Genomic DNA, 25,807 nt, shown 5'->3' on the forward strand with positions numbered 1-25,807 from the left:
TGCTCCCCATCACAGAAACATAGACCCACGCTCCACATCACAGAAACATAGACCCACGCTCCCCATCACAGAAACACAGATGCCATGCTCCCCATCACAGAAACACAGACCCACGCTCCACATCACAGAAACATAGACCCACGCTCCCCATCACAGAAACATAGACCCATGCTCCCCCTCACAGAAACACAGATGCCATGCTCCCCATCACAGAAACACAGACCATGCTCCCCCTCACAGAAACATAGACCCACACTCCCCATCACAGAAACACAGATGCCATGCTCCCCATCACAGAAACACAGATCCACGCTCCCCATCACAGAAACATAGACCCACACTCCCCATCACAGAAACACAGATCCACGCTCCCCATCACAGAAACATAGACCCACGCTCCCCATCACAGAAACACAGACCCATGCTCCCCATCACAGAAACACAGACCCACGCTCCCCATCACAGAAACACAGACCATGCTCCCCCTCACAGAAACATAGATCCACACTCCCCATCACAGAAACACAGACCCATGCTCCCCATCACAGAAACACAGACCCATGCTCCCCATCACAGAAACACAGACCCACGCTCCCCATCACAGAAACACAGACCCATGCTCCCCATCACAGAAACACAGACCCATGCTCCCCATCACAGAAACACAGATCCATGCTCCCCATCACAGAAACACAGATGCCATGCTCCCCATCACAGAAACACAGACCATGCTCCCCCTCACAGAAACATAGACCCACACTCCCCATCACAGAAACACAGACCCATGCACCCCCTCACAGAAACATAGACCCACACTCCCCATCACAGAAACACAGACCCATGCTCCCCATCACAGAAACACAGACCCACGCTCCCTATCACAGAAACACAGACCCATGCACCCCCTCACAGAAACACAGACCCATGCACCCCCTCACAGAAACATAGACCCACACTCCCCATCACAGAAACACAGACCCATGCACCCCCTCACAGAAACATAGACCTACACTCCCCATCACAGAAACACAGACCCATGCACCCCCTCAGAGAAACATAGACCCAAACTCCCCATCACAGAAACCTAGACCCATGCTCCCCCTCACGAAAACATAGACCCCATGCTCCGTGTCCTCTGCTCTCCCCATGACAGAAATGCAGACCCCACTGTCCCCATCATTGAAACACAGACTCTACACCCCCATTACAGATGAATACCTTTTCCTAATCTAAATGTATTTATGTTTTAAAAGATGCAAAGTTAATCAGGTTTCCTTGAGTAAAAGAACAGGTCAGTTTGTTAGCTACTGAACACAGGAACAGATAATTGGACTATACAGAGACATGTGGATTAAAGATGTGTATTGAGTAAAAAGATAACAGTTTAAAAACGATACAAATCTGACTTTGGACTCCATGAATAGTAGATAGTGGATTGTTGCAGACATTAAGTTGACTTTGGTGGTAAATTGGTTGATTTTGAGACTTGTGGCTCTAAGTGAGTTGGCAGGGCTTTGCCCTGTTTTATTTTCATCTCAGGAGTGTCTAATGCCTGTTCACGAACTGTAGACTTCAAAGAAGACTAGCTAAAACTGCGTAACCTCTGGCTGACACACACAGACCACGAGTCACAGTTACTTTTTAATCCTTGTTTTATATATTCTCAAAAGTTGAAATGCAGAGATGTCTGCGGTTTGAAACATAATCCGGAGGAAGTTATCATCCCCTTATTATCTCTGTCGCCACAGGAGACCTGTGTGCAGTTTGTTTTGAGTTGCATCTCTCCGTTTGAAGGGTTGCTCTTTGAAGTGTCCTTGGCACCTTTTGAGATGTGACATTTCAGGGTTCCTCTTGAGACTGCCACTGAATTTATTATCCACAGACATCTTTAGACTGTAAAGATGTCGTCCTTTAAAAATCACATGTTGTAATTATGTGTCCATAAGCAGTTTGGGCTTATGATCATTATCATGACAATATCAGGGTAGGTGTCAGTTGTGAAAAGATATTGTAACAGGGTTAGGGTCACTGCAGGACATTGCTGTTTCTTTTATTGTAATAACTGCTGGAGGTGAATGGTATGTAGGCATTCATGGCAAGAGGAACAGAGATATCTTGCCACCTTTGGATAGAGCCTCGGTAAGACCACATCTGGAGTATACTGCAGTCTTGGTCTCTTTATCTGAGGAACAATGCTCTTGCTATAGAGGGAGTGCAACGAAGGCTTATCAGACTGATTCCTGAGATGGCAGGATTGTTGTATGAAGAGAGACTGCAGCAGTTAGGACTGTATTCAGTGGAGTTTAGAAGCATGTGGGGTTTCTCATAGAAACCTGAAAAATTCTCACAGAATGAGACAGGTTAGATGCAGGAAGGTTGTTCCCTATGACCAGGGAGTCCAGAAGCAGGGGTCACAGGTTAAGGAAATGGGTAGGCTATTTCAGACTGAGCTGAGGAAAATGTCTTCACCGAGAGTTGTAGAATTCATCAACACTGAAAGGTTAAACATTTTCAAAAAGGTGTTAGATTTAATTCTTCGTGCTAAAAGGGTCAAAGGAGGAAAGCAGAAACAAGGTACTGAGTTGAATGATCAGCCATGATCATAACTGAACGGCAGAGCAGGCTCGAAGGGCTGAATGGCCTACTCCTGCTCCTAGTTTCAATTTTCACATGTTTCTAATAAACCCCATGTGTGAGATTGTATTGAATAATTATGCCATACATAAAGAGCTGACTAAAACTCCATGCTTTCCTTGGCATGGTCTGAAGCTGGTAATATCCCTTGTGCTAGAAAGCAGGCAGCTCCAGTGTCAGTGACGGGGTGGGGGGAGGGGGCTTAACTTTGATCCCAACAACGATACAAGAAAATGTTTCCATTCTCTAACAGCATCGGCAAAACTTCCAATTGCGAATGAAAACACAGAGTGTGTCTCTGTCTGCCCAGGTCTGGATCAAGTGCTCCCTGTTTCCATGAGAACAGGGATCAGGTGATGTGTCCCAACATTTGGAAGTGATGTCAGCTCAGCTGAGTTAGCAGTGATCTCATCTCTGGGAAGGAAGGTCAGGAGATTAAATCGCATTCATGACCTTACAGGCACTCCCCACCAGGTAGCAGTGAGGTGGAACCCCCCCACTGCTCTAATCATAGAGATGTACAGCACGGAAACAGACCCTTCATCCGTGCCAACCAGAAACCCCACCCTAATGTAGTCCCATTTGCCAGCACTTGGCCCATATCCCCCTAAACCTTTCCCATTCCTATAACCATCCAGATGCCTTTTAAATGCTGGAATTGTACCAGTTTCCACCCCTTCCTCTGGCAGCTCATTCCATCCACGCACCACTTCCTGCATAAAAAAGTTTCCCCTTAGGTCCCTTTCATATCTTTCCCCTCTCACCCTAAATCTATGCCCTCTAGTTCTGGAATAGCCCACCCCAGGGAAAAGACTTTGGCCATTTACCCTATCATGCCCCTCATGATTTTGTAAACCTCTATAAAATCACCCCTCAGCCTCCGATGCTCCAGGGAAAACAGCCCCAGCCTATTCAGCCTCTCCCCATACCTCAAACTGTCCAACCCTGGCAACATCCTTGTAAATCTTTTCTGAACCCTTTCATGTTTCACAACATCTTTCCAACAGGAAGTCCTGTATTCTGTGTCAAATATCATTCTGCTCAAGACAGATCAACATTGACATCTCCAACCCCATCAGTAGCATCCAAAAACCATTCAATTAGGCATTAAACACTGACTCCTGCCATCTTTCTCAACTTCAAAATAATGACCATAGGGAGCTTTTTTTGGTACAGTGGTAATGTCTCTATCTTCAATTCGGGAGACCTGTGTTCAAGACCCACCTACTCCAGAGGTGTATGATAAATAACAGCTGTATTAGAAATGCAGCCTAAGGGAATTCTGCACCATAAAAGGGTCAGAATTGATGGAGTGCTGAACTATCAGAGGGTCAGTGTTGAGGGAGTGCTGCATTGTAAGAGGGTCAAAACTGAGGAAGTGCTGCACTCTGAGGGTCAGTGTTGAGGGAGTGCTGCATTGTAGTGTCAGAACTGTGAGGGAGTGCTGCATTATAAGATGGTCAGAACTGAGGGAGTGTTGCGCTATCAGAGGATCAGAACTGAGGAAGTGTTGCACTGTCAGTGGGTCAGTACTGAGAGAACACTGCGCTGTGGAGGATCAGTACTGAGGGAGTGTTGCACTGTCAGAGGGTCAGTACTGAGAGAACACTGCGCTGTGGAGGATCAGTACTGAGGGAGTGTTGCACTGTCAGAGGGTCAGTACTGAGGGATTGCTGCATTGTCAGAGGGTCAGTACTGAGGGAGTGCTGATGTTATGCTGCACTTTTAGGCAGCAGGTATGAGGGAGTGCGGCACTACTGAAATCCTCAATTATTGCCCCCTCTGATTTATATCTGCAACTGTAGTCATAATTAATCTAAAGTTCTGTCTCCCATTGCACCCACACCCAGTGTCATATTCCATTTCTCTGTACCCTAACATGAAACAGTAACATAATGTGAAACAATGATGGAGTGCAAGGTACTACAACTGGTGTCCCATCCAGAGTTACAGCTTCAGAAGGGGAGAGTGTGACTGGGGGAGCATAGCGGTGGTGTTATTAGCTATGGGCCAGGGACTAGTAACCCAGAGGCTCAGGTTAATTTCCTTGAAACATAGCTTCTAACCCCCCTCATGACAGCTGGAATTTCCATTCATATTTCTGGATTTATTTGCATTCATATGAATCCAGTCTCAGTGACGGTGACCCAGACATGATCGTAAAATGTTGTAAAAGACCATCGAATTCGTGAATTCCGATGGGAAAGGAAATCTGCCATCTCTGCTTGGTCTGGCATCCATGTGATCCCAGACCCACAGCAATGTGTTTGCTTCTTGACCATCTTCTGAAAAGGCCAAGCAAGGCACTCAGTTCATGGGCAGTTGGGATGGGTGTCAGTGATGCCATGTAGAAATAAATCATATCTTTCCAGAGCGGTCCAGTCAGGAGACTGCAGCAAAACATTTCATTATTGGGATAATTTGGGTGTGGGAACTTGCTGAGCTTGTGAAGTGTTAGGAGGGAGGTGAAGTAATTTAGAGCACAAATTCATTGTCGATTGTTGGAGAAAAATAAAACATCTAGTTCGCTAATGTCCTTTGAGAAGGAAACTGCCACCCTTACCTGGTCTGGCCGACATGTAACTCCAGACCTACAGACTCATAACTGGTGTCAGGGCAACTAGGGATGGGCAATAAATGCTGGTTTAGCCAGCAGTGAAAAAAAACAAGTAGAGTTCTGGTGAGGCCAAGCTTGGATTTCAAACTTCTTCATTCATAGAGGGAGGGCGATGAGAGGGACAGGCTGATGTTGATCCCAGGGGTGAGGCCCAACAGAGTCTAAGTCAGCAGCACTCGCCATTGTATAGCCAGCATTTCACTGAGCTCCATTCGATTATCACCGGAAATAATGGATTCCCATTTCCACAGCCTCTTTCACAACCTCAGGACTTCCCAAATTGCTTTACAACCAACAAACTCACTTTATGCCTGACACTTTTGGTTAGGAAATACAGCAGGCCATTTGCACAGAGCAAGATCTCACAATGAGCAAGAAGATAATGGCCAGATTCTTGGCTTTGATGGGGTTGAACAAAAGATAAATGTTGGCCACGACACTAGGAACACTCCGAGATTAATGCCATAGGATCATCTCCACTCACTGGCCTCAACCTTCCATCCCTGCCTTCATATCTTCCGAATGTGACTCTTGCCTCATGTGCCTCTCAATCTCCCTTTTCCTCAAATTTCAACCCACCTTGGATCTCTCTCTCTCAGTTCATCTCCATTTACCTATGGAGGCCTCTGGCTTGCCAATTTTTGATCATTGTTTTCAAGCCCTTCCAGGTCCTCACTCTAGCTCTGCAATCTCCTCCAGCCCGTCCAAGATAGCTGAACTCCTCTAATTCTGGACTTTTCAGCATCCCTGCTTTCTCCACTTATCCTTTGGGATGTGTTGCTCAGGCCCTTAGCTCTAGAATTCCCCTCCCACAAAGCTCTCCACTTTATTTCTGTCCTTTGAGAGGCATCTTGAAACTGCGCCTTTGACCAAGCTTTCAGACCCCTGTCCCCATGAAAGTGGATGAACTTATCTGTAACTGTTAGAGTTTAGATTTCAAACTAATGGTTACTTTTATGAAGGGAATTTTTTTAAAAACCGAGGTCAGACAGCACCTCTGAAATAGTAACCAATCTAGCGTGTGTCAGAGAACAAGGTGGGGGTTTGGAATCTTAATGCAACCTTTCTATGTGAGATTTATGATATGTTCCCCTTCTTTATTTACTCATTGTTACCACTGATCGCAACAGGGTTGATTTAAAAATGATTCCTTCCCTTTCACCCAAACCCAAATGAACTTGCGTTTTAAAACAAGCCAATTTCACTTGACCATCTTGAGTTAAGAAAGAGTGAGTTTATTAATTACCGAACATGAGGAGAATGAATAGTGCAATAAACATACACACAGATTAGAAATGAGAGCTGAGTCCAAAAAATAAAGGTTTTTTTTTAAAACAATGATATATGGATTAATCTCTGAATTGAACCCGAAGAGAGGATAATTTAATGTTGTGGCTGTTGCAATGGGGGTTAACAGTAACATTGGTAGTTAAACAGTCAATGTCAAGTTTCTTAATTTTAGATTGGTTGAGATTCTGTCGTTCTGATTCCTTTTGACTGTGACTGAATCTCAGAAGCCATGATGACCTGTAACATAGAAGTGGCTAGGGGATAGTTCCTTGACTCTGACTTTCACAGCACACTGACATTCAAACTCAGGCCAATGTGCACAGATATCCTTGTTATCTTCATAATCACAATGAACCATGCTCTGTTTTGACTTGCCTCTTCCCTCTTTAAACAATTGCTGTTTTAAGTCCTATTTGCATTCCAGGGGCATGTCTCTCTCTCTCTCTCTCTCTCTCTCTCTCTCTTGCTCTCTGTGTCTCTCTCTCTTTCGGTAAAAACAAGGACTGCAGATGTCAGACTCTAGACTACTTGATTAATTACTTACAGTGTGGAAACAGGCCCTTTGGCCCAATAAGTCCACACTGACCTGCCGAAGCGTAACCCATCCAGACCCATCCCCCTACATTTACCCCTTCACCTAACACTACGGGCAATTTAGCATGGCCAATTCACCTTTCTAGAGTAGAGTGGTGCTGAAAAAGCACAGCAAGTCAGGCAGCATCTCTCCCCTCTCTCTCTGTCTCCAGACTGCAACTTAATTTACATCTGCAGCCATTTTTGACTTTTAAAAAAAAACACGTTTTTGGAATTACAAGTTAAAAATGTCCACGCTACTTTAGGCTGCTAACCTGCATTCAAGGTAGAAGCAAGTTTTCTCTCCTTAGAGGAGTGCAGACCAGTTCAGGGAAAACACAGTCACCGCAATAGAAATGTTTAGTTTGTCTAAATGATAAGCCAGGAGAATTTGATTAGTAAACTTTACAGTAAGCTATTAAACGCTGAGAAAATTTAAGCCCTCAGTTTTGTGAATATTCATCTGAGAAGACTTCACAGTCACATGAATAAAACTGGGGAGAATCAGTTCAGTACAATTTAGATTTGATATAGAGGGGTAATTTCTCTGGGATTGAATCTCTATAACGAATGGTATTATAGATTGAAGCTTGGTTTTGCTGTTTTTTAAGACTTCCCTTACTGTGTTCTTGCTTATTATTTTAGTTATTTTCTTTGTATAGTAAACTTCTGTTCTGTTGTTAAATAAAATCTACATCTTTCTGTGTAACTTGTTTCAATGACTGACCACCATGTGAAAAAAAAATGGAAAAAGTTTCATTCTGGGATCTGACTACTCCAGCGTCTCCTCAGCTGAGATGTTAACAATGTTCTGTTCCTCTTTACAGGAAGAAAGCTGGATCAGTGAAAGGATGAAGAAGTTAAAAGACAATTCCTCTGCAGATGTTAGTGACCTGCAGGCCAAACTGAAGCTGCTGCAGAAACACCAGGCCTTTGAGGCAGAAATCCTGGCCCATCAGGCCATCATTACGAGTGTTACTGAGGTAAATGTTACATATCCTTTCTCTGTATCAGCGAGACACCAGCTTAGGCCCAGTGCTGTGAGATCTGCTTGCTGAGTTGCTGGTCTTCCACAGTTTAGTCCTTATGACATTCTCACCCTAACCCCCTAAACCATATCTATCCTTCAAACACATTTCTGTTCAGCTCACTGGCTTAGTCTGGTCCCAGTCTCAAGGGAGTGAATCCAATCCAATCATTCCAGCTTCTACTTGTTTATATATTTAAAGAATAGTTTAACAAACCACCCATCACCCAGGCTTTCTTTCTATCTTTAGCTTCTCAGGAGGGCATTGCTGCTTTCCCTGTTATGCTTTATTTTGTTTATGTCCCTGTATTTGCTGTCCCGTGCATGTTTCTGTCATGCTGCAGAGCACCTCCTGTGCAATATCTCCTTGTTGACTGTAGCACATGGACCTCTCAGCGGTTCAAAGGTCTCTCCAGAGTCAAGAGTGCAGAATACACTGAGGAAGTGCTGCCTTTCACATGAAATGATGAGGGGAATCTCAAGTCGATGTGAAAGTCCACAGTACTTTAGGGTTCTAACCTGCAATCAAGTACAGTTCTAATTTTAAAAAAATATATAATTTCAATATTCTCTAAAGATAGAAAGCACTATTGAAAGACACATTTGAAGTGGAGAGACACGTTCTCTCAGAATATCAAGGGGGTTCTGCCTGATGTTAATGAGTTAGAGCCAGCCTTTTTATTGTCACATAGCAGTCAGCACATGACATTGCAGAAAGGAATTTACACTTCCAAGTCAAATATTAGCGAATTGGACCATGTTCCATGTGTTATTCATTTCTTCCAATTCAGCACAGGGAGGTCATAGAGTCATACAGCATGGAAAAACACCTTTCAGTCCAACTAGTCCATCCTAACCATAATTCCAAATTAAACTAGTCCTACCTGCCTGCTTCTGGTCCATATCCTTCCCAACCTTTCCTATTCATGTACTTATTGAAATGTCTTTTAAACATTGTAATTATGCCCACATCAACCATTTTCTCAGGAAGTTCATTCCATACGCGGACCACCCTCTGTGTAAAAAAAATTGCCTCTCACATCTTTTTTAAATCTTTCTCCTCTCACCTTAAAAAAAAGTGCCCCCAATCTTAAAATTACCTATCCTCAGGAAAAGACACCTACCATTAACCCTATCGATACCTCTTATAATTTTATAAACTTCTATAAGGTCACCTCTCAACCCTCAATGTTCCACAGAAAAAGTCCTAACCTATCGAGCGTCTCCCTATAACTCCAGCCTTCCATTTCTGGCAACATCCTGGTAAATCTAAAGCGAGAAAGATGCGGATGCAATAAATGTGAAACAAAAATAGAGATTGCTGGAAAAGCTCAGCCAGTCTGGCAGCATCTGTGGAGAGAAACCAGAGTTAACGTTTCAGGTCAGGTGGCCCTTCCGCAGCACTCTCCACAGCTGCTGCCAGACCTGCTGAGTTTTTCCAGCAATCTCTACCCTGCTAAATCTTCTGGCTGCTGGCTAAGGAAACCTATTTTCCACTTCATTCGCTGACTGTTTACATCATTTTAATTCTAACAAAGTGCCACACATTTAACTCCATGAAGTCCAAACATATTTGTCCACAGTATATGGGCACCTCTTGGTCTTATTCAACATCCTGCAGAGGTATCCAATTATTTTCACTTCCCCCTCTCTTTCGAGAATAGCCTTCACCTGTTGCCGCATTTGTTATTAGCTTGGTTCATCGATGACTTTACATATCACACCAATTGCTGATCAGGCTGCCAGATTCAGGTAGTCATTAATCGCCAGCACTTCCCCAACCAGAGAGGTCTGTTTGCAGGTTGGAATGCCTCCAACTCTGGCCTTTTTAAAACAATTCTGGTTACTGCAGCTTTAAAGCTCTTTCTTATTATCGAAGACAAAATCCTGTCGTTACAACAGTCTGCCTGCAAATGAATCAGCAAAATCATTTTTTGTATAGATTAATCCATTGCAACCTTATAGCTTCCCTGGTGACCCAGCCAAGCTGATCCCTCAACTGACATTTAAAAAACAAGTGTGTGATGTCGTAGTCATATAAACTAAGAAGGTAAGAATTAGAAACAGGTGGGGGCCATTCAGCCACTTGAGCTTGCTCTGCTACTTAATACCATCATGGTTGACATCACCTTGGTCTCAAACCAACTTTCCTGCCCATTCCACATAACCTGTCAATCCATTACTAATTAAAAACCAGCCAATCTCCTTCTCATAGTTCCACCATCCACAGATTCATGGCCCTTTGAGAGAAATGACTTCTCCTCTTCTCTGCTTTAAATCTGTCCCACTATCCTAAAACTATATCTCTCGTTCTAGATTGGACCATGAGGGGTGGCGTGCACTCCATATCTTTTTGTGGGAGCGTGTGTGCATAATGGTAACAATTCCATAACAATTCTAAAATGCAGGATTGGCTGAAAAGAGGTTTGTGACTTTCCCAAGTAAATGTAAGACTTTTCCTTGGGCTGGTACCCCCCACCCCTACCTTCTGCATTGCTGGTGTGTGCTGTGGATTATTATCCTCGCAGAGAGGTGTATAGTTTGAGGATGTCCACCTAACTGTGTCCCTTTGAATTTTACAGACTGGTGAGCTGCTGCTGAATGGACAGCACCCTAACTCCAGTGAGATCCGGCGAAGCATGAGGGTGCTGCTGGAACACTGGGAGCAACTGAAGACTGCGGTGGCTGCACGCGGGAAAATGCTGGAGGACAACCGGGATTTCCTGGAGTTCCTGCAGAAAGTTGATCAGGTTGAGGCATGGATCAGGGAGAAGGTAGGAACGCTGACAAATTACTCCACAACACACTACTGGTTTTCCTGGGCGCCAGAGTCTTCCAGTTAGCTCAATGGAAATTGGGCACTGACTTTTGTTGTCCCAATTTGGGACATGACTTCCAATAACATCTTTAAATGAGAAAATTGTGACACCCCTGCCTTACATTGACTCTAGTAAGGCATCTACTAGCGAGCATTTGGTACTGTTGAATGTTTAAAGAGCTCACCTCTTTCCAACCATTTTGACAGATTTCCCAAACTAGCTTTATGTATCCATATTTGGTTAAGTATTATTCTGTGTTTATTAGTGAAAGCTCCCCTTTGTGTATACCATGGTCATTTGAGAAGTCAGTGGTGCCAGTGAGTAATGGTACAAAATTACAGTAAGAAGGACAGAAGGAGTTTATTTAGTTACTTCAGGAGCCAGGGTTAATATCCCTCTTGCTAACTCTGAGATCAAGGCCTGGTGGCACACTGGCATCCCTACAACCTCAGATGGAGCGTTTGCCCATTCACCCACCAGGGTTGGAATAGAGTCAAAATGTCCACGTTCTGAGAAGATCCTCTTGTCCTAGTTCCTTATGAATAATTCCATTTAATCTGTTGGTTATGGATTGAATCGATTGTGCATTGCTATCAAGCCGATATTTCGCTGATTGTGTTTCCTAACTCTGCGTTGTTCTTTCTGTTCTATTCCATCCTGCGCACAAACAGGAGGTAATGATCAATGTGGGCGATGTCGGCAAAGACTACGAACATTGCCTGCAGCTGCAGAAAAAGCTCAGCAAGTTCCGGGGAGCAGGGGTGAGTACCATATGTCTGAGCACTGTGTTATACAGCTCTGTCAACTCAGCTTCTATCCATTGCCTTCCACACTGATCATAACTAGCCAGTATAGATCACACCTCTTAATCAAGGGGCAGCACTATGCTCACCTGTTAACGCAGAAGGTATCCAGGGCAGGAGGAGGAAATACTAGGGTCAGAGTAAAGCTCCCTCTGCACTCTCCCGGTCAACAGTCCCAGCACAAGTAAAGCTCTCTCTGATCGTCCCAATCAAGAGTAGGACTCCCTCTTTACTCTCCCCATTCACATACTTCACCACTAATCTTCCTATAATTTTAGAAGTTTATGTTTTATTTTATAAGCCACTCTGTTGGCTGTCTGTAGGGAATATTAATTTATTTTCCCTGATTGCTGCATTGTTGACAGTAAATTGAGATGAAACAAATTCGGTGTTGAGTCACACTTTTTGCATCATGTACTGGGATCATTCCTGATGTAACTCCAAAGATTCACCTTTATCCCAATGTCCCTCAGAGACTTTTTATTCAACAGAAATCTACATTTACAGCTGATGCGTCAATGCTGATTTCTATACTTCTCCCACCCTTTGTGTGAAGAAGTGCTTCTTAATTCCATTCATAGAATGTCTGCATTCAAGTTTTTGAGAATACTCCCAAGATTTGGGCTCCCTAACAAGCAGAAATAGCTATTTCCCTTAAAACCTCAAAGGCGACAATCAGATCACCCCTCAACCACCAAACTTCCACTTTATGTAATCTCTCTGTCTAACTTAACCATTGAAGATTCGTGATTATTGTGGGCAGTCTGCATTATCTCCCTCTTGCATTGTAGGACCCGGTAACTGTAGATGTATCTAAACAGTGTTTGATAAAGCTGCTACGTGACAACCAGCTCCATATGTTCCAGTCTCTGCACACAAAAGCCAACATTCCATTGGATTTATTTTTGCTCATCTTTTGTGCCTATTTCTGACGTTTTAATGATCTGTGTATGTGAGCTTGCAAGTCTCTTTGGACCTGTCCTGTTTCTAGTTTTTCAGCATTTAGGCCGAACTCTGCTCTCTCCATTTTTTAAGTTCAAAGAGAATGGCCTCACCTTTGAAATAATTTGTTAATCACTTTTTACCATTCTCATATTTCTTTGTGATGGTATGTTTTCATCTGCACTGTTCAAGGCGATGCATATTTTTCTGCAGTTGACAAATCTGGATTGCTGTCTTTCTATCCCATCACCCAGGGAATTGTCTGGGGTTCAATACAAATAAAACAATGGATATCAATAATGTTCTCACCTCCTTTTAGAAGTTTGGAATAAAATCCACCCAGACTTGGGAATTTGTTAGTGCCATTAGTTCATGCCTGATATTCTGCCTAAGCTAATATGGGCATGTCCCTGGGTCAAAAATTGCTTCAGGATGTCTGTCTCCTGATGCAAAGTAAGTGGTCAACATCTCCTCTGTCATTGATACCATTAAGATTAGCAGTTTTCAAAGGACGCAAGTACTCCTGAGCATTCTATATTTCCCAACATAATTGGATGCCCTCATTGTATTCATCATAATTGTAAATTGTTTTGTGTGGATCTTGACATTCTTTCCCACTTGTAGGAGCTTGTTTATCACCCTTTGCTGTTTCCATTCACTGGGGGCTGCATTAATTTCTGCATCTGTGCACATATGTACAGAATTTGGTGTAACCTCTTTACTCCTTTAGTTGTCCACAGCTGTCTTTTTTGGCAAGCAGAACACCCCAGCCCTTAACGCTACAAGAATAGAGTTCTATTTGGGCACAACCCAACCCCCGGTGATCTCCTGCCATTTGACTTATTAACAGTCTCTGCCTTATCAAAATCCCCTTGTGTAAATCAAGAATCTTAGAAGCTGTTTCTAATTGATCTGGACCAGAGAAGGCAATCTTGCAATTTCACTGGCTGCGTACACACCCAGGTCAGACTGTGTGCTTCCAGACAGCACTTAAAATAAAGATTTTTTAGAAACACTTCACTGCCAAATCTCTTGCAATAGATGCAAGAATCTCTCCAAGAAGCAGAGCAGGGGACTGCATGGTTGTGAGGCTATATTGTCTGCAGTGTCCAGGGATGTGCAGACTAGATGGATTAGCTTTGGCTAATGCAGGGTTACAGGGATAGGGTAAGGGAGGTGGTTCTGGATGGGATGTTATCTGGAGGGTCAGTGTAGATTTGATGGGCCCAATGACGTGCTTCCACACTGTAGGGATTCGAAGATTCTTGTATGAATTGTTCCTGGGGGAAGGACAATGTGAGGTCGCCAACTAGCCTCCTCTGGAATTTGCCTGGCAATAGTGCAAGATCAGTTGAAGCCTTTCAGAAAATAGGGGTTCATAAGGACATGAATAGTCTATTTGGCCCATCAAACATACACCACCATTCAAACAGATCATGGCTGATCATCTACCTTGATACCATTTTTCCCCAGTATCCCCATATCTCTCGATGGCATTCGTACCTGTCAGTTGTTTTGTCTTGAACATGTTCATTATTAATGTATCACTGAATCAGTATTACACAAGTAATGAGTTAATGACCTGCCATTATTGCTGGCTTTGTACCAGTTAGTGAGAGTGGGCCCGGGAGTTTGGGAATAGGGGACACTCTGTACATCACGGAGAGAGGGTCAACATCGGAAAAGGCTGCCCATGGCGCTTACTACCCCCCACCCTCACTGTGTGTCCCAGGACTCTCACCAGGCACACCTACTGCCCCATTGGCCAGCTTCTCTGTTCAGGGACTGACTGCAGACCCAGTCGCGGCCTCCATACCAAGTGGCACTGCTGAGTCTGAACAGCTCTGCCCTCCTGGTTGGCTCACAGTTTGTGGAAGTGGGACATCCTACCTCAGTGTGTGGGGCAATGCAGTCGTCAATGATTGCCAAAGCATCCATAAAATCCAATTGTGCAATCTAGCACCATGTAGGCGCTCCTTCGGTGCAAAGTTTCAGTGAGCTAGATGGGTTGGAGAAGCTGGGAGTGTTCCCCTTGGAGAAGAGAAGATTAAAAGAAGGTTTGATATAATGAGGAGTCCGCACAGAGTAAGGAGGGAGAAACTATTCCTGTTGGCAGAAGGATTGAGAATGAGCGGACACAGGTTTTTGGAAAATGGCAAAAGAAGTAATAGTGGCATGAGGGGAAACGTTCTCATGCCTTTTAAGATCTGGAATGCACTGTCAAAGTGTGTGCTGGAGGCAAATTGATTTGACGAGGGAATTGGACTATTGTCTGTAAAGGAAGAACATATAGGGTTTAATAGGGCGAAGGCAGGAGACTGGCACTGAGGGGTGTAGTTCATTTGGAGAGACGTTGCAGACATGATGGGCTGACTGGTCTCCTTGTGCATTGTAGTGATTCTGCGATGGGAGAGCAACAGGTTCAATAACCTGCCACTAAGGAGGCAATCACCAATGTAGCCATAACCTTGATAAGGTTCCCCATGGTAGGCTATTGCAGAAATTGGGATTGAGGGTAATTTAGTGGTTTGGGTCAGAAATTGACTGAAAGACGACAGAGGGTGGTGGTTGATGGGAAATGTTAACCCTGGAGTTCAGTTACTCATGTTGTACCGCATGGATCTGTTTTGGGGCCACTGCTGTCTGTAAATGACCTGGATGAGGGCGTAGAAGGATGGGTTAGTAAATTTGCAGATGATGGTGGAGTTGTGGACAGTGCGGAAGGATGTTACAGGTTACAGAGGGACATAGCTAAGCTGCAGAGCTGGGATGAGTGGTGGGAAATGGAGTTTTAATGTGGAAAAGTGTGACCTGATTCACATTGGAAGGAGCAACAGGAATACACAGTACCTGGGTTAATGGTAAGATTCTTGGGAGTGTAGGTGAGCAGAGAGATCTCGGTCTCCATGTACATTTAGCCCTGAAAATTGCCACCCAGGTTGATAAGGGTTGTTAAGAAGGTGTATGATGTGCTAGCTGTTATTGGTAGAGGGATTGAGTTTTGGAGCCCTGAGGTCATGATGCAGCTATACAAAACTCTGGTGTGGCCACACTTGGAGTATTGCGTACAGTTCTGATTGCCGCATTATTGAAAGGATGTGGAAGCATTGGAAAGGGTGCAGAGGAGATTTACCAGTACGGAGGGCAGGTCTTAGGAGGAAAGGCTGAGGAACTTGAGGCTGTTTTTGTTAGCGAGAAGAAGGTTAAGAGGTAACTTAATAGAGACATACAAGATAATCAGAGAGTTAGATAGAGTGGACAGGGAGAGCCTTTTTCCTTGGATGGTGATGGCTAGCATGAGGAGACATAGCATTAAATTGAGGGATGGTAGGTATAGGACAGATGTCAGAGGTAGGTTCTTTACTCAGGGAATAGTAAGGGCGTGGAATGCCCTGCCTGCAACAGTAGTGGACTCACCAACGTTAATGCATTTAAATGGTGACTGGATAAACATATGAATGATAATGGAATAGTGTTAGATGGGCTTTAGATTGGTTTCACATGTCAGCACCACGTTGGGGGCTGAAAGGCCTGTACTGCGCTGTAATGTTCTATGTTCTGTAACCAGCCCTGCCAACAAATGCCCAATAAGAACAAGAAAGCAAGTACTCTGAAGGATCCATGGGAAATGTGTACATGGGCCAGTATCAGCGGACATCGGTGCATCTCTGGGAATGAGAGCACAGGAGAAATTATGGGAACTCAGTCTCATATTTCTTTACAAATGGCATTTGTTACAAAATATGACACTGTCTGTCCAGTAACACATTGGCCTTATTCTGTGATCTGTTCTAGGATGTGACAGTGGACGATGCACACATCAAGACCATCAACACCCTGGCTACCCGGCTGGAGAAGCAGAATAAAGACGACATCAGGACTGTCCAGCAACGCAAGCAGCAGCTGAACCAAAAGTCAGTCTAATGCCAGGACAAGTTAGAGTGTTAAATACTGAAAGCAAAAAATGTTGGAGATCACAGCGGGTCAGGCAGTTGATGAAGAGTCATCTCTGCTCGAAACAAGAGCCTGCTCTCTGTCCATGGATACTACCTGACCTGCTGCAATCTCTAGCACTTTTTGTTTTCAATACAGATTCAAGCGTCTGCAGTAATTTACTCCTATAGAATGTTAAATATGTAGCCTAAAGCCTGAGTACCTATTAAATGCGCCCCATACTGACCTCACCCCTGAACCACTTACACTACCCAGATCCTGACCTAACACGCTGAACCTGAAAATCCTCCCCTCTGGGACATGAGCCCCTCTACCTTGCCCCAAGACCTGCTCTCTATCCGCCCCTCCCTTACTGAGCCCTGACCTCACCCCTCACAGACCCCTCCTCCCCCCCCCCCCTCCATCAGGGCACAGCAGCCCCTGGGACACAACACCTTTCTGAATAATTGGACAACACAGTGCCCCATGCCAGAGACTTCCTACAAAACTGCACCTGAGAATGTCACTTCCTTCATGAAGTCGAGGAAGTTAATCAGTTGAAATTCCACTGTCTGGTGTCATGTAAATAGACAATAGGTGCAGGAGTAGGCCATTCTGCCCTTCAAGCCTGCACCACCATTCATTATGATCATGGCTGATCATCCTCAATCAGTATCCTGTTCCTGCCTTATCTCCATAACCCTTGATTCCACTATCCTTGAGAGCTCTATCCAACTCTTGCTTAAATGAATCCTTCTGGGGCAGAGCATTCCACACACCCACCACTATCTGGTTTCTCCTCATCTCTGTCCTACATGGCCTACCCCTTATTTTTAAGCTGTGTCCTCTGGTTCGGGACTCACCCATTAGCAGAGACATGTTTCCTGCCTCCAGAGTGTCCAATCCTTTAATAATCTTATATGTCTCAATCAGATCCCCTCTCAGCCTTCTAAACTCAAGTGTATACAAGCCCAGTTGCTCCAATCTTTTCAACATAAGATAGTCCCGCCATTCTAGGAATTGACCTCGTGAACCTCAATAGCCAGAATGTCTTTCCTCAAATTGGGAGACCAGAACTGCACGCAATATTCCAGGTGTGGTCTCACTAGGGCCCTGTACAACTGCAGAAGAACCTCTTTGCTTCTATACTCAATCCCTCTTGTTATCAAGGCCAGTATGCTATTAGCCTTCTTCACGACATGCTATACCTGCATGCTCACCTTCTTTGACTGGTGTACAAGAACACCCAAATCTCTTTGTACTGTCCCTTTACCTAACTTGACTACATTTAGGTAGTAATCTGCCTTCCTGTTCTTGCCACCAAAGTGGATAACCATACATTTATTCACATTAAACTGCATCTGCCATGCATCTGTCCACTCACCTGACCTCAACTAGGTAAAAACAATGACTGCAGATGCTGGAAACCAGCTTCTGGATTAGTGGTGCTGGAAGAGCACAGCAGTTCAGGCAGCATCCGAGGAGCAGTAAAATCGATGTTTCGGGCAAAAGCCCTTCATCAGAAATAAAGGCAGACAGCCTGAAACATGGCGAGATAAGCTAGAGGAGGAACCTGTCCAGGTCACCCTGTAATCTCCTGACATCCTCCTCACATTTCACCCTGCCACCCAGCTTTGTATCATCAAATTTGCTAATGTTACTATTAATACCATCTTCTATATCATTAATATATATTGTAAAAAGCTGAGGTCCCAGAGTGATCCCCGCGGTACCCCATTGATCACCGCCTGCCATTCCGAAAGGGAACCATTTATCGTTATTCTTTGTTTCCTATCAGCCAACCAATTTTCAATCCAAGTCAGTACTTTGCCCCCACCAGCATGCGCCCTAATTTGCTCACTAACCTCCTATGCAGGACTTTATCAAAAGCTTTCTGAAAGTCCAGGTACACTACAACCACTGGATCTCCCTTGTCCATCTTCAGAGTTACATCCTCAAAAAATTCCAAAAGATTAATCAAGCATGATTTCCCCTTCATAAATCCATAAATCTGACCTACCTGTTACTGCTATCCAGATGTGTCGTAATTTCATTCTTTATAATTGACTCCAGCATCTTTTCCACCATTGAGGTCAGACTAACTGATCTATAATTTCCTGCTTTCTCTCTCGCTCCTTTCTTAAAAAGTGGGACAACATTAGCCCCACCCTCCAATCCACAGGAACTGATCCTGAATCTATCGAACTCTGGAAAATAATCACCAATGCATCCACGATTTCTAGAGCCACCTCCTTCAGTACCCTGGAATGTAGACCATCAGGCCCTGGGGACTTATCAGCCTTCAGACCTCACAGTCTCTCCAACACCAATTCCTGGCAAATATAAATTCCCTTCAGTGCCCCATGCCAGGTCCTTCAGCCACTGTTACCTCAGGGAGATTGCTTGTGTCTTCCCCAGTGAACACAGATCGGAAGTACCAATTCAACTCTTCTGCCATTTCTTTGTTCCCTGTAATATATTAGGAGAAAGGCTCCTAATTCCTGAAGAAGGACTCATGCCCGAAATGTCGATTCTTCTGCTCCTTGGATGCTGCCTGACCTGCTGCACTTTTCCAGCAACACATTTTCAGCCCCATAATATATTCCCCTGTTTCTATCTTCAAGGGCCCAATTTTAGTCTTAACCATTTTTTTCCCTTTCCCATACCTAAAAAACTTTTACTATCCTCCTTTATATTTTTGGCCATTTTACCTTCGTACTTCATTTTTTCTCTGCGTATTTCCGTCTTAGTAATCCTCTGTTGTTCTTTAAAAGCTTCCCAGTCCACCGTTTTCCCACTTATCTTTGCTATGTTATACTTTTTCTCTTTTGTCTTTATATGTTTCTTAACTTCCCTCGTCAGCCACGGCCACCCATGCCTCCTCATAGGATCTTTCTTCCTTTTTGGAATGAACTGATCCTGCATCTTCTGCATCATACCCAGAAATGTCTGCCATTGTTCCTCTACTGTCATCCCTGCTAAGATATTGCACCATTGAACTTTGGCTAGCTCCTCCCTCATAGCTCCATAGTTCCCTTTATTCAACCGAAATATTGTCACTACCGATTATACCCTCTCCCTTTCAAATTGCAGATTGAAGCTTATTGTATTATGGTCACTACCTCCTAATGTCAACTGTTTAGTGAGGTAGTAATGTACAAATGAGCCAGGTTTATATGTTAAACTAATTTCCATTACACAGAGTTGCAGTAAGACTATTGGGTGTCTAATTTCTTGCCAGTTTTGCTCCCATATTGACCATGAGCATTAAATGGACCGAGTGGCATCTTTCCACTTTTAGGGATTCTATGACTCTATTTTCTATGATTCTATGAGACATAATGTTTGCGCCATCTTCCCTCTCTGCCCTCTCTCCACAATGTGTGATGACCATTTCATATCGACAGTCTGTACCTCTCAAGTCTACTCCCTGGTGCCTCGCTCTTCTGTCTCTCGGTCAACACTGGCTACTCTTGGGATTTACAAGGACAATTCCCTCTCCAGGATGTCCATGTTATTCAGATGGAAGTCAGTGAACAATAACAGGTTGCAACTCTGATTAAATCTATACCTGGATGCTTTGATCACATGACTTGCCACCTAGGCCCCCATCCTGATGATGCACCCTCTTCCTGGAAACCAAGTGGAAAAGCTAAAAAGCCTCATTACCCACCCAGATGGTATTTGACTCTCAAACTGTCTTTACCCCTTTATCCATACTTTTACACTTGGTGAGGAGAAACATTCAAAGAAAATGACAACAAAACTCTTCTAAGATTTCTATGATTTTTCTAGGCCGTGCCATAGAATCCCTATGTACGGATAGAGGCCATTTGCCCATCGAGTATGTATTGACCCTCCAAAGAGCATCCTATCCCCCCACGCTCTCCCCATATTTACTCGGGCTAACCTATCTGGCCTTTACAACCCTGGCCACTATGGGCAACTTAGCATGGCCAATCCACCTAATCTGCACATCTTTGGACTACAGGAGGAAACTGGAGCACCTGGAGGAAACCCACGCAGACATGGGGAGAACGTGCAAACTCCACAGTCAGTCGCCCGAGGGTGGAATCAATCCCGGGTCCCTGGCGCTGTGAGGCAACAGTGTTAACCACTGTGCTGCATGGAGTCTTCTAGGAATTGGCCATCCTAAAAGATCGGCCATTTGCATTCTGCCTCATTTTCTTCTCCAGTGAAGTCGTAAGAAGTTAGGGACTGGAGTAAGATGGGCTGTAATTTGCTTTCAATGATTCTGTTCAGTTCAAGAAGGACAATTCATTCGGCCTTGGTAATCCTTAATTAGGCAGAGGCTGATACTATTCTGGAGCCTTTGCTTAGCATATCTCCAGCCTGCCTGCTCACTGTGCTGTCCATTCCCTGCCACCATCTCCCAAGCCACTGACACCCCAGCTGACTCACCGTCAGTCCTGTCTCTCGTTTCAGATGGGACAGTTTCCAGGGAAATCTGAACAACTACAAGAGAAAACTGGCAGCGGCTTTGGAGGTTCATGCCTTAATCAGAGAAATGGATGACCTTAAAGAAAGAATGGGTGAAAAGGTGAGAGCTGCGATTGTACCAGGATCCCTCATCAATGTTACCACTGAGGATAAACCCAGTCCCAAGTAGGTTATCTTTAATCAGTTCCCACTGAGAGGGTAGAGGAGCTCCAGGGATCAGGTCAAGGAGTGATGGTGAAATGACATGTTGAAACACTTGATTAGATTAGATTAGATTCCCTACAGTGTGGAAACAGGCCCTTCAGCCCAACCAGTCCACACTGACTCTCCGAAGGGTAACCCACCCATACCCATTTCCCTCTGACTAATGCACCTAACACTATGGACAATTTAGCATGGCCAATTCACCTGCCTTCACATCTTTGGACTGTGGAGGGAAACCGGAGCATCCAGAGGAAACCCATGCAGACACAGGGAGAACGTGCAAATGCCACACAGACAGTCACCTGAGGCTGGAATCAAACCTAGGACCCTGGTGCTGTGAGGCAGCAGTGCTAACCACTGAGCCACCCCATGCTCCATGAGGCTGTTTGGTCACTGCAGGGTCTAACAGTTCACACTGGTTCTGGAGTCAGTCCAACAGTGGGAGAACGGGAGGAATGTGGCAGCAAAGAGGTAAGGGCCCTGGTTCCTGTCTTGGCATTCAAATATTTGTAGAACATTTCTTTTTATTTGTTCTTGCATTGGATGTGGATGTCACCTTTTGTTGCCCATCTCTAACTGCCCTTGAACTCAGTGACTTGCTCGGACCATTTCAGAGAGGGCAGTTACCCAGCCCCTGCAAGTTCCCCTCTGAGCTGCTCACCATCCTGACTAGGAAATATATCACAGTTCCTTCAATGTCACCAAGTCAAAATGCTGGAATTCCTTCCCTCAGGCCATTGTGGGTCAACCCACAGCACATGGACTGCAGCAGTTCGAGAAGGCGTTTCAGGGGGCAATTAAGGACAGCCAATAAACATCCACACTGTATGAATTTTTTTTAAAACAATATTTTGGATCCACGTCACATGTAGATCACACCAGATAAGGATCCCCTTCCCTGAAGGGGCATTAGTAAATGACATGGATGTTTACAACAATTGATGATGGTCTCGTCATCATCATTATCACTGAGACTACAGTAGCTTTATATTCCAGATTTATTAATTGAATTCCACCTGCTGTGGTGAGATTTGAACCTGTGTACCGAAAGCATCAGCCTGGGCTTATGGATTACTAGTCCAAAGCTGTTACCAGTACAAAGTTTTCCTGTGCCCATCCAGAGGAGTCAGTTAGTCAGTTGCACCACTGTGCAAACCCATTAACTCCCTTTTTCTGTCGATAGAGCTTGTTGATGCAAGGTCTGGACTATGGCCGGGATGTGGAGAGTGTGGAGAAACTGATGAGGAGGCATAAAGAAACTGAGCTGGAAATCACAGTCATCCAGGACAATGTGGAGGTGAGTGCTTCTTGTGGAGCTGAGAGCAGCAGTGGCCCTCATATCCTATTCTGCTCTCCTTTACTTCTGCCTCCTCTCTCACAACTAGCAATCAGCTGCCAGTACTCACTGATGGGAAGCAGCCCCTCCCTCCAGAACGTTTCACTCCCTGAAAGGGGTGGTTGAGGAAGAAACCCTCAACCCATTTAAAAGGCATCAGGACCTGTTCCTGAAGTCCTATAACCTCCAGGGAAACAGACTTGGGAAGTGGGGGTGAGGCCCGGGAGGGCCTCATTTCTTTTTAGCTGGTGCAGACATGATGGGCAGAATGGCCTCCAACTGTACCGTAAATGTTTCTACATTTTCAAAATATCTGGAGGAGAAATGCTCACGGATGTTGGAGTGACAGTACCAGAAATGGTTCTCATGAGGGCCAGTCTGGAGAGATGGGTCAAATGGCCTTCTCCTTATCCATTCGCTAATTCTGTGGAATGGTCAGTGGGAGCCCTGGCACCTTGCCTATGTGGTCATCCTGAGTATCTGAGGCTCGACAATGAGGTTTGGCAGAGAGGCAGCCACTCTACTGCTAGCCATCACAAGAAAAGAGACAAATGTGCATTTCTAAAGAACCTAGGACACAAGGGCACAACCTCAGAGTGAAGGAACGACCCTTTAGAACTAATATGAGGAGGAATTCCTTCATCCAGAGTCTGATGAATTTGTGGAACTCATTGCTACAGAAGGCTTGGAGTGTATTAAAGATGCGGATGTGCCAGTGTTGGACTGGGGTGGACAAAGTTAAGAATCACACACTAGGTTATAGTCCAATATTTGGAAGCACTAGCTTTCAGAGTAAACTATTGGGGCAAGATCATAAGACACAGAATTTATAGCAAAAGACCACAGTGTTATGACAGGTTTTTGATTCGCAAGGGGATCAAAGGTACAGGAAGAATGGGGTTGAGAAAACATGATCGAATGGTGGACCAGACTCAATGGGCCAAATGGCCTAATTCGTACCTGCAGCTCTTCACCTCAATTCAAGCAAGCTGTCACTGGGATACTGCACTGGAATATCCCCACAATTCCAATTACAAGTGAAGAAGATTGAAACAAGTATGCAAAATTCCCTGAATTACCTGACTTTTGGACACCGTTACAGAAAGCACAGATCAGGTTCATAACGTGGGTTACCATTTATTACAAATATCTAGACCCTAGCTACAGGTAAACAGGTAAAAACTGCCAACGTTTAACACAACTAATTAAAACTCTAATCCCCTTATACCACAGTATACACACACACACTCTCTTTCTTTCTCTCTCTGTCTTTTACACTCACTCTGTCTCACAGACGCACACACACACTCCCTTTCTCTCATACACACACCCACTCACTCTCTCTATCTCTCTCACACACACTCACACACACACACACACACACACACACACACACACACACACACACACACACACACACACACACACTCTCACTCTCTCTTACACAGACACACGCACACAGACTCCTTTGCACACATACATGTAAACACACGGAAGGATGGGATAAACTGAGAAAGTTGTTGAGTCATCTCTGTCCTTGAGTTCGTGCTGTTTCTGAATGTTGTCACTGGTTTGTGAAAGGCTCGACATGGCAGATCATCAGTTAAACCATTCATTGCTAAATAAGGTTCAAGCACATACAATATAATTGGACATTGCTTGGGGCCTGCTAAAACTCCTCACCTTTAAAGCGCCATCCTGGAATGCAAACATTTGTTTTTTGTACTGCAAACCACTTTGGAAATTCCCCTTCCTTTTCATCTCCACTCAGTAAAGTGAGGAGTTTATGACTTGTCTTTCTCACACACATCAAGTCCCGCATCCCTTGTTTCCATTTTCACAACCTCTGATGTTGCCTTCCTGCCCTAACCCAAATTTGCATCTTTTTTTATCTCATTTATATCCCATCTCTGAGCTAATCTTGACCATGAGACCTACCTCATACTTGCTCAAGCTCAGAGCCACATGACTATGTTAGTTGACATTGTTAATGGCTCACTCTCTCTCTTGTCTCTCTTTCCCTCAAAATCAGCACCATCACCCCTCTCTTCCAAGAAACAGCCCAGTGCTCTCTCTCGTCGTTTTTCCATTATGCTTGGGCTTAATGATTTCAGTGTGTGGTACATATATCCATACTCATGCGCACCTTACAGGCTGCTTGCCCGCTCTACCTTTACAAACTATCACCATGTGAATCTCTCTTTATTCAGTTTTATGTTCCACTTTTATTACTGGGGGAGAAAAGCCTCATCAGATTCACAAATGACATCCTCTGTGTCCGTGATAAGAGAAACCAATCACTCCTTGTGCGCCTTGACCTGTATCCAGCCTTCATCGGTTGACAACACCATTGTCCTCCAACACCTCTCCACTAGGCAAGGACCAGAGTCAGTTAGTTCTCTGCTTATCTGCCTCATTCAAGCCAGAGAGTTCCTTACAATGGCTTCTCATCTTGCTCTCACACCTCTGGTGTCTCCCAAGGATCTATCTTTGGCCCCCTTCCTATTTTTCATTTATATGCTGCCCCTCAGCAAATTCTTGCAAAAGCCAGTCTCAGTTTTCACATAATGACCCCCAACTCCACCTCACCACCAGTTCTCTCTCTCTCTCTCTCTCTCTCTCTCTCTCTCTCTGACTCTGTGCATGTCGGACTGCTTGTCCAACGTTCCATGTGTTTACTTGTGTGCGTGTGAGGGAGTCTGTGTGCAGAAATCCCCTCCGGTTAAATTTTGGGAAGACTGTAGCCAATGTTTTCTTCTCTCCCACCTGTAAACTCTGCTCCCTTTAACCAGCTCCATGCCTCTCTCTCTGGCAACCATCAGTTATTGAACTAGACTTTTCACAACTTAGTGACATTTTGACCCTGAACTGAGCTGTCTGCATTGTCACTAAGACCTCCCATTCCTCATCTCTCCTGCCTCTGCTCAACGCTGCTGTAAGCTGCCTTTGTAATCTCCAAATGTGACTGTTCCAACACAATCCTGGCTGACTGTGGACTACTTTTTGTAAGGTCCTCCAAGGCTCCACTAACCCTATCTTAACATCTCATTGAATGCTGTCCATCAAGCAGCTCTGTGCTCTCTGAGTTACATTGGCTCACTTTGTTTCAACACTCTCCAATCCCTCCTGGGTCTTGTCCCTGCCCCTGTCTGGAGCCCCATTCAGCTT

General features: G+C 44.5%; 1 protein-coding gene across 1 annotated transcript in view; it reads left to right on the forward strand.

Moving 5' to 3' along the window:
* Positions 1 to 25,807, forward strand: part of sptbn5 (spectrin, beta, non-erythrocytic 5) — a 191,233-nt gene that overhangs the window by 105,990 nt on the left and 59,436 nt on the right. The window contains exons 38-43 of the mRNA XM_060828644.1: positions 7,942 to 8,097; positions 10,724 to 10,915; positions 11,632 to 11,721; positions 16,501 to 16,619; positions 21,085 to 21,199; positions 22,487 to 22,600. Coding sequence (XP_060684627.1) covers positions 7,942 to 8,097; positions 10,724 to 10,915; positions 11,632 to 11,721; positions 16,501 to 16,619; positions 21,085 to 21,199; positions 22,487 to 22,600 — 786 coding nt within the window. The remainder of the gene's footprint in view (positions 1 to 7,941; positions 8,098 to 10,723; positions 10,916 to 11,631; positions 11,722 to 16,500; positions 16,620 to 21,084; positions 21,200 to 22,486; positions 22,601 to 25,807) is intronic.

The sequence above is a fragment of the Hemiscyllium ocellatum genome, chromosome 8 (assembly GCF_020745735.1).
Source record: "Hemiscyllium ocellatum isolate sHemOce1 chromosome 8, sHemOce1.pat.X.cur, whole genome shotgun sequence".
Lineage (NCBI taxonomy): Eukaryota > Metazoa > Chordata > Chondrichthyes > Orectolobiformes > Hemiscylliidae > Hemiscyllium > Hemiscyllium ocellatum.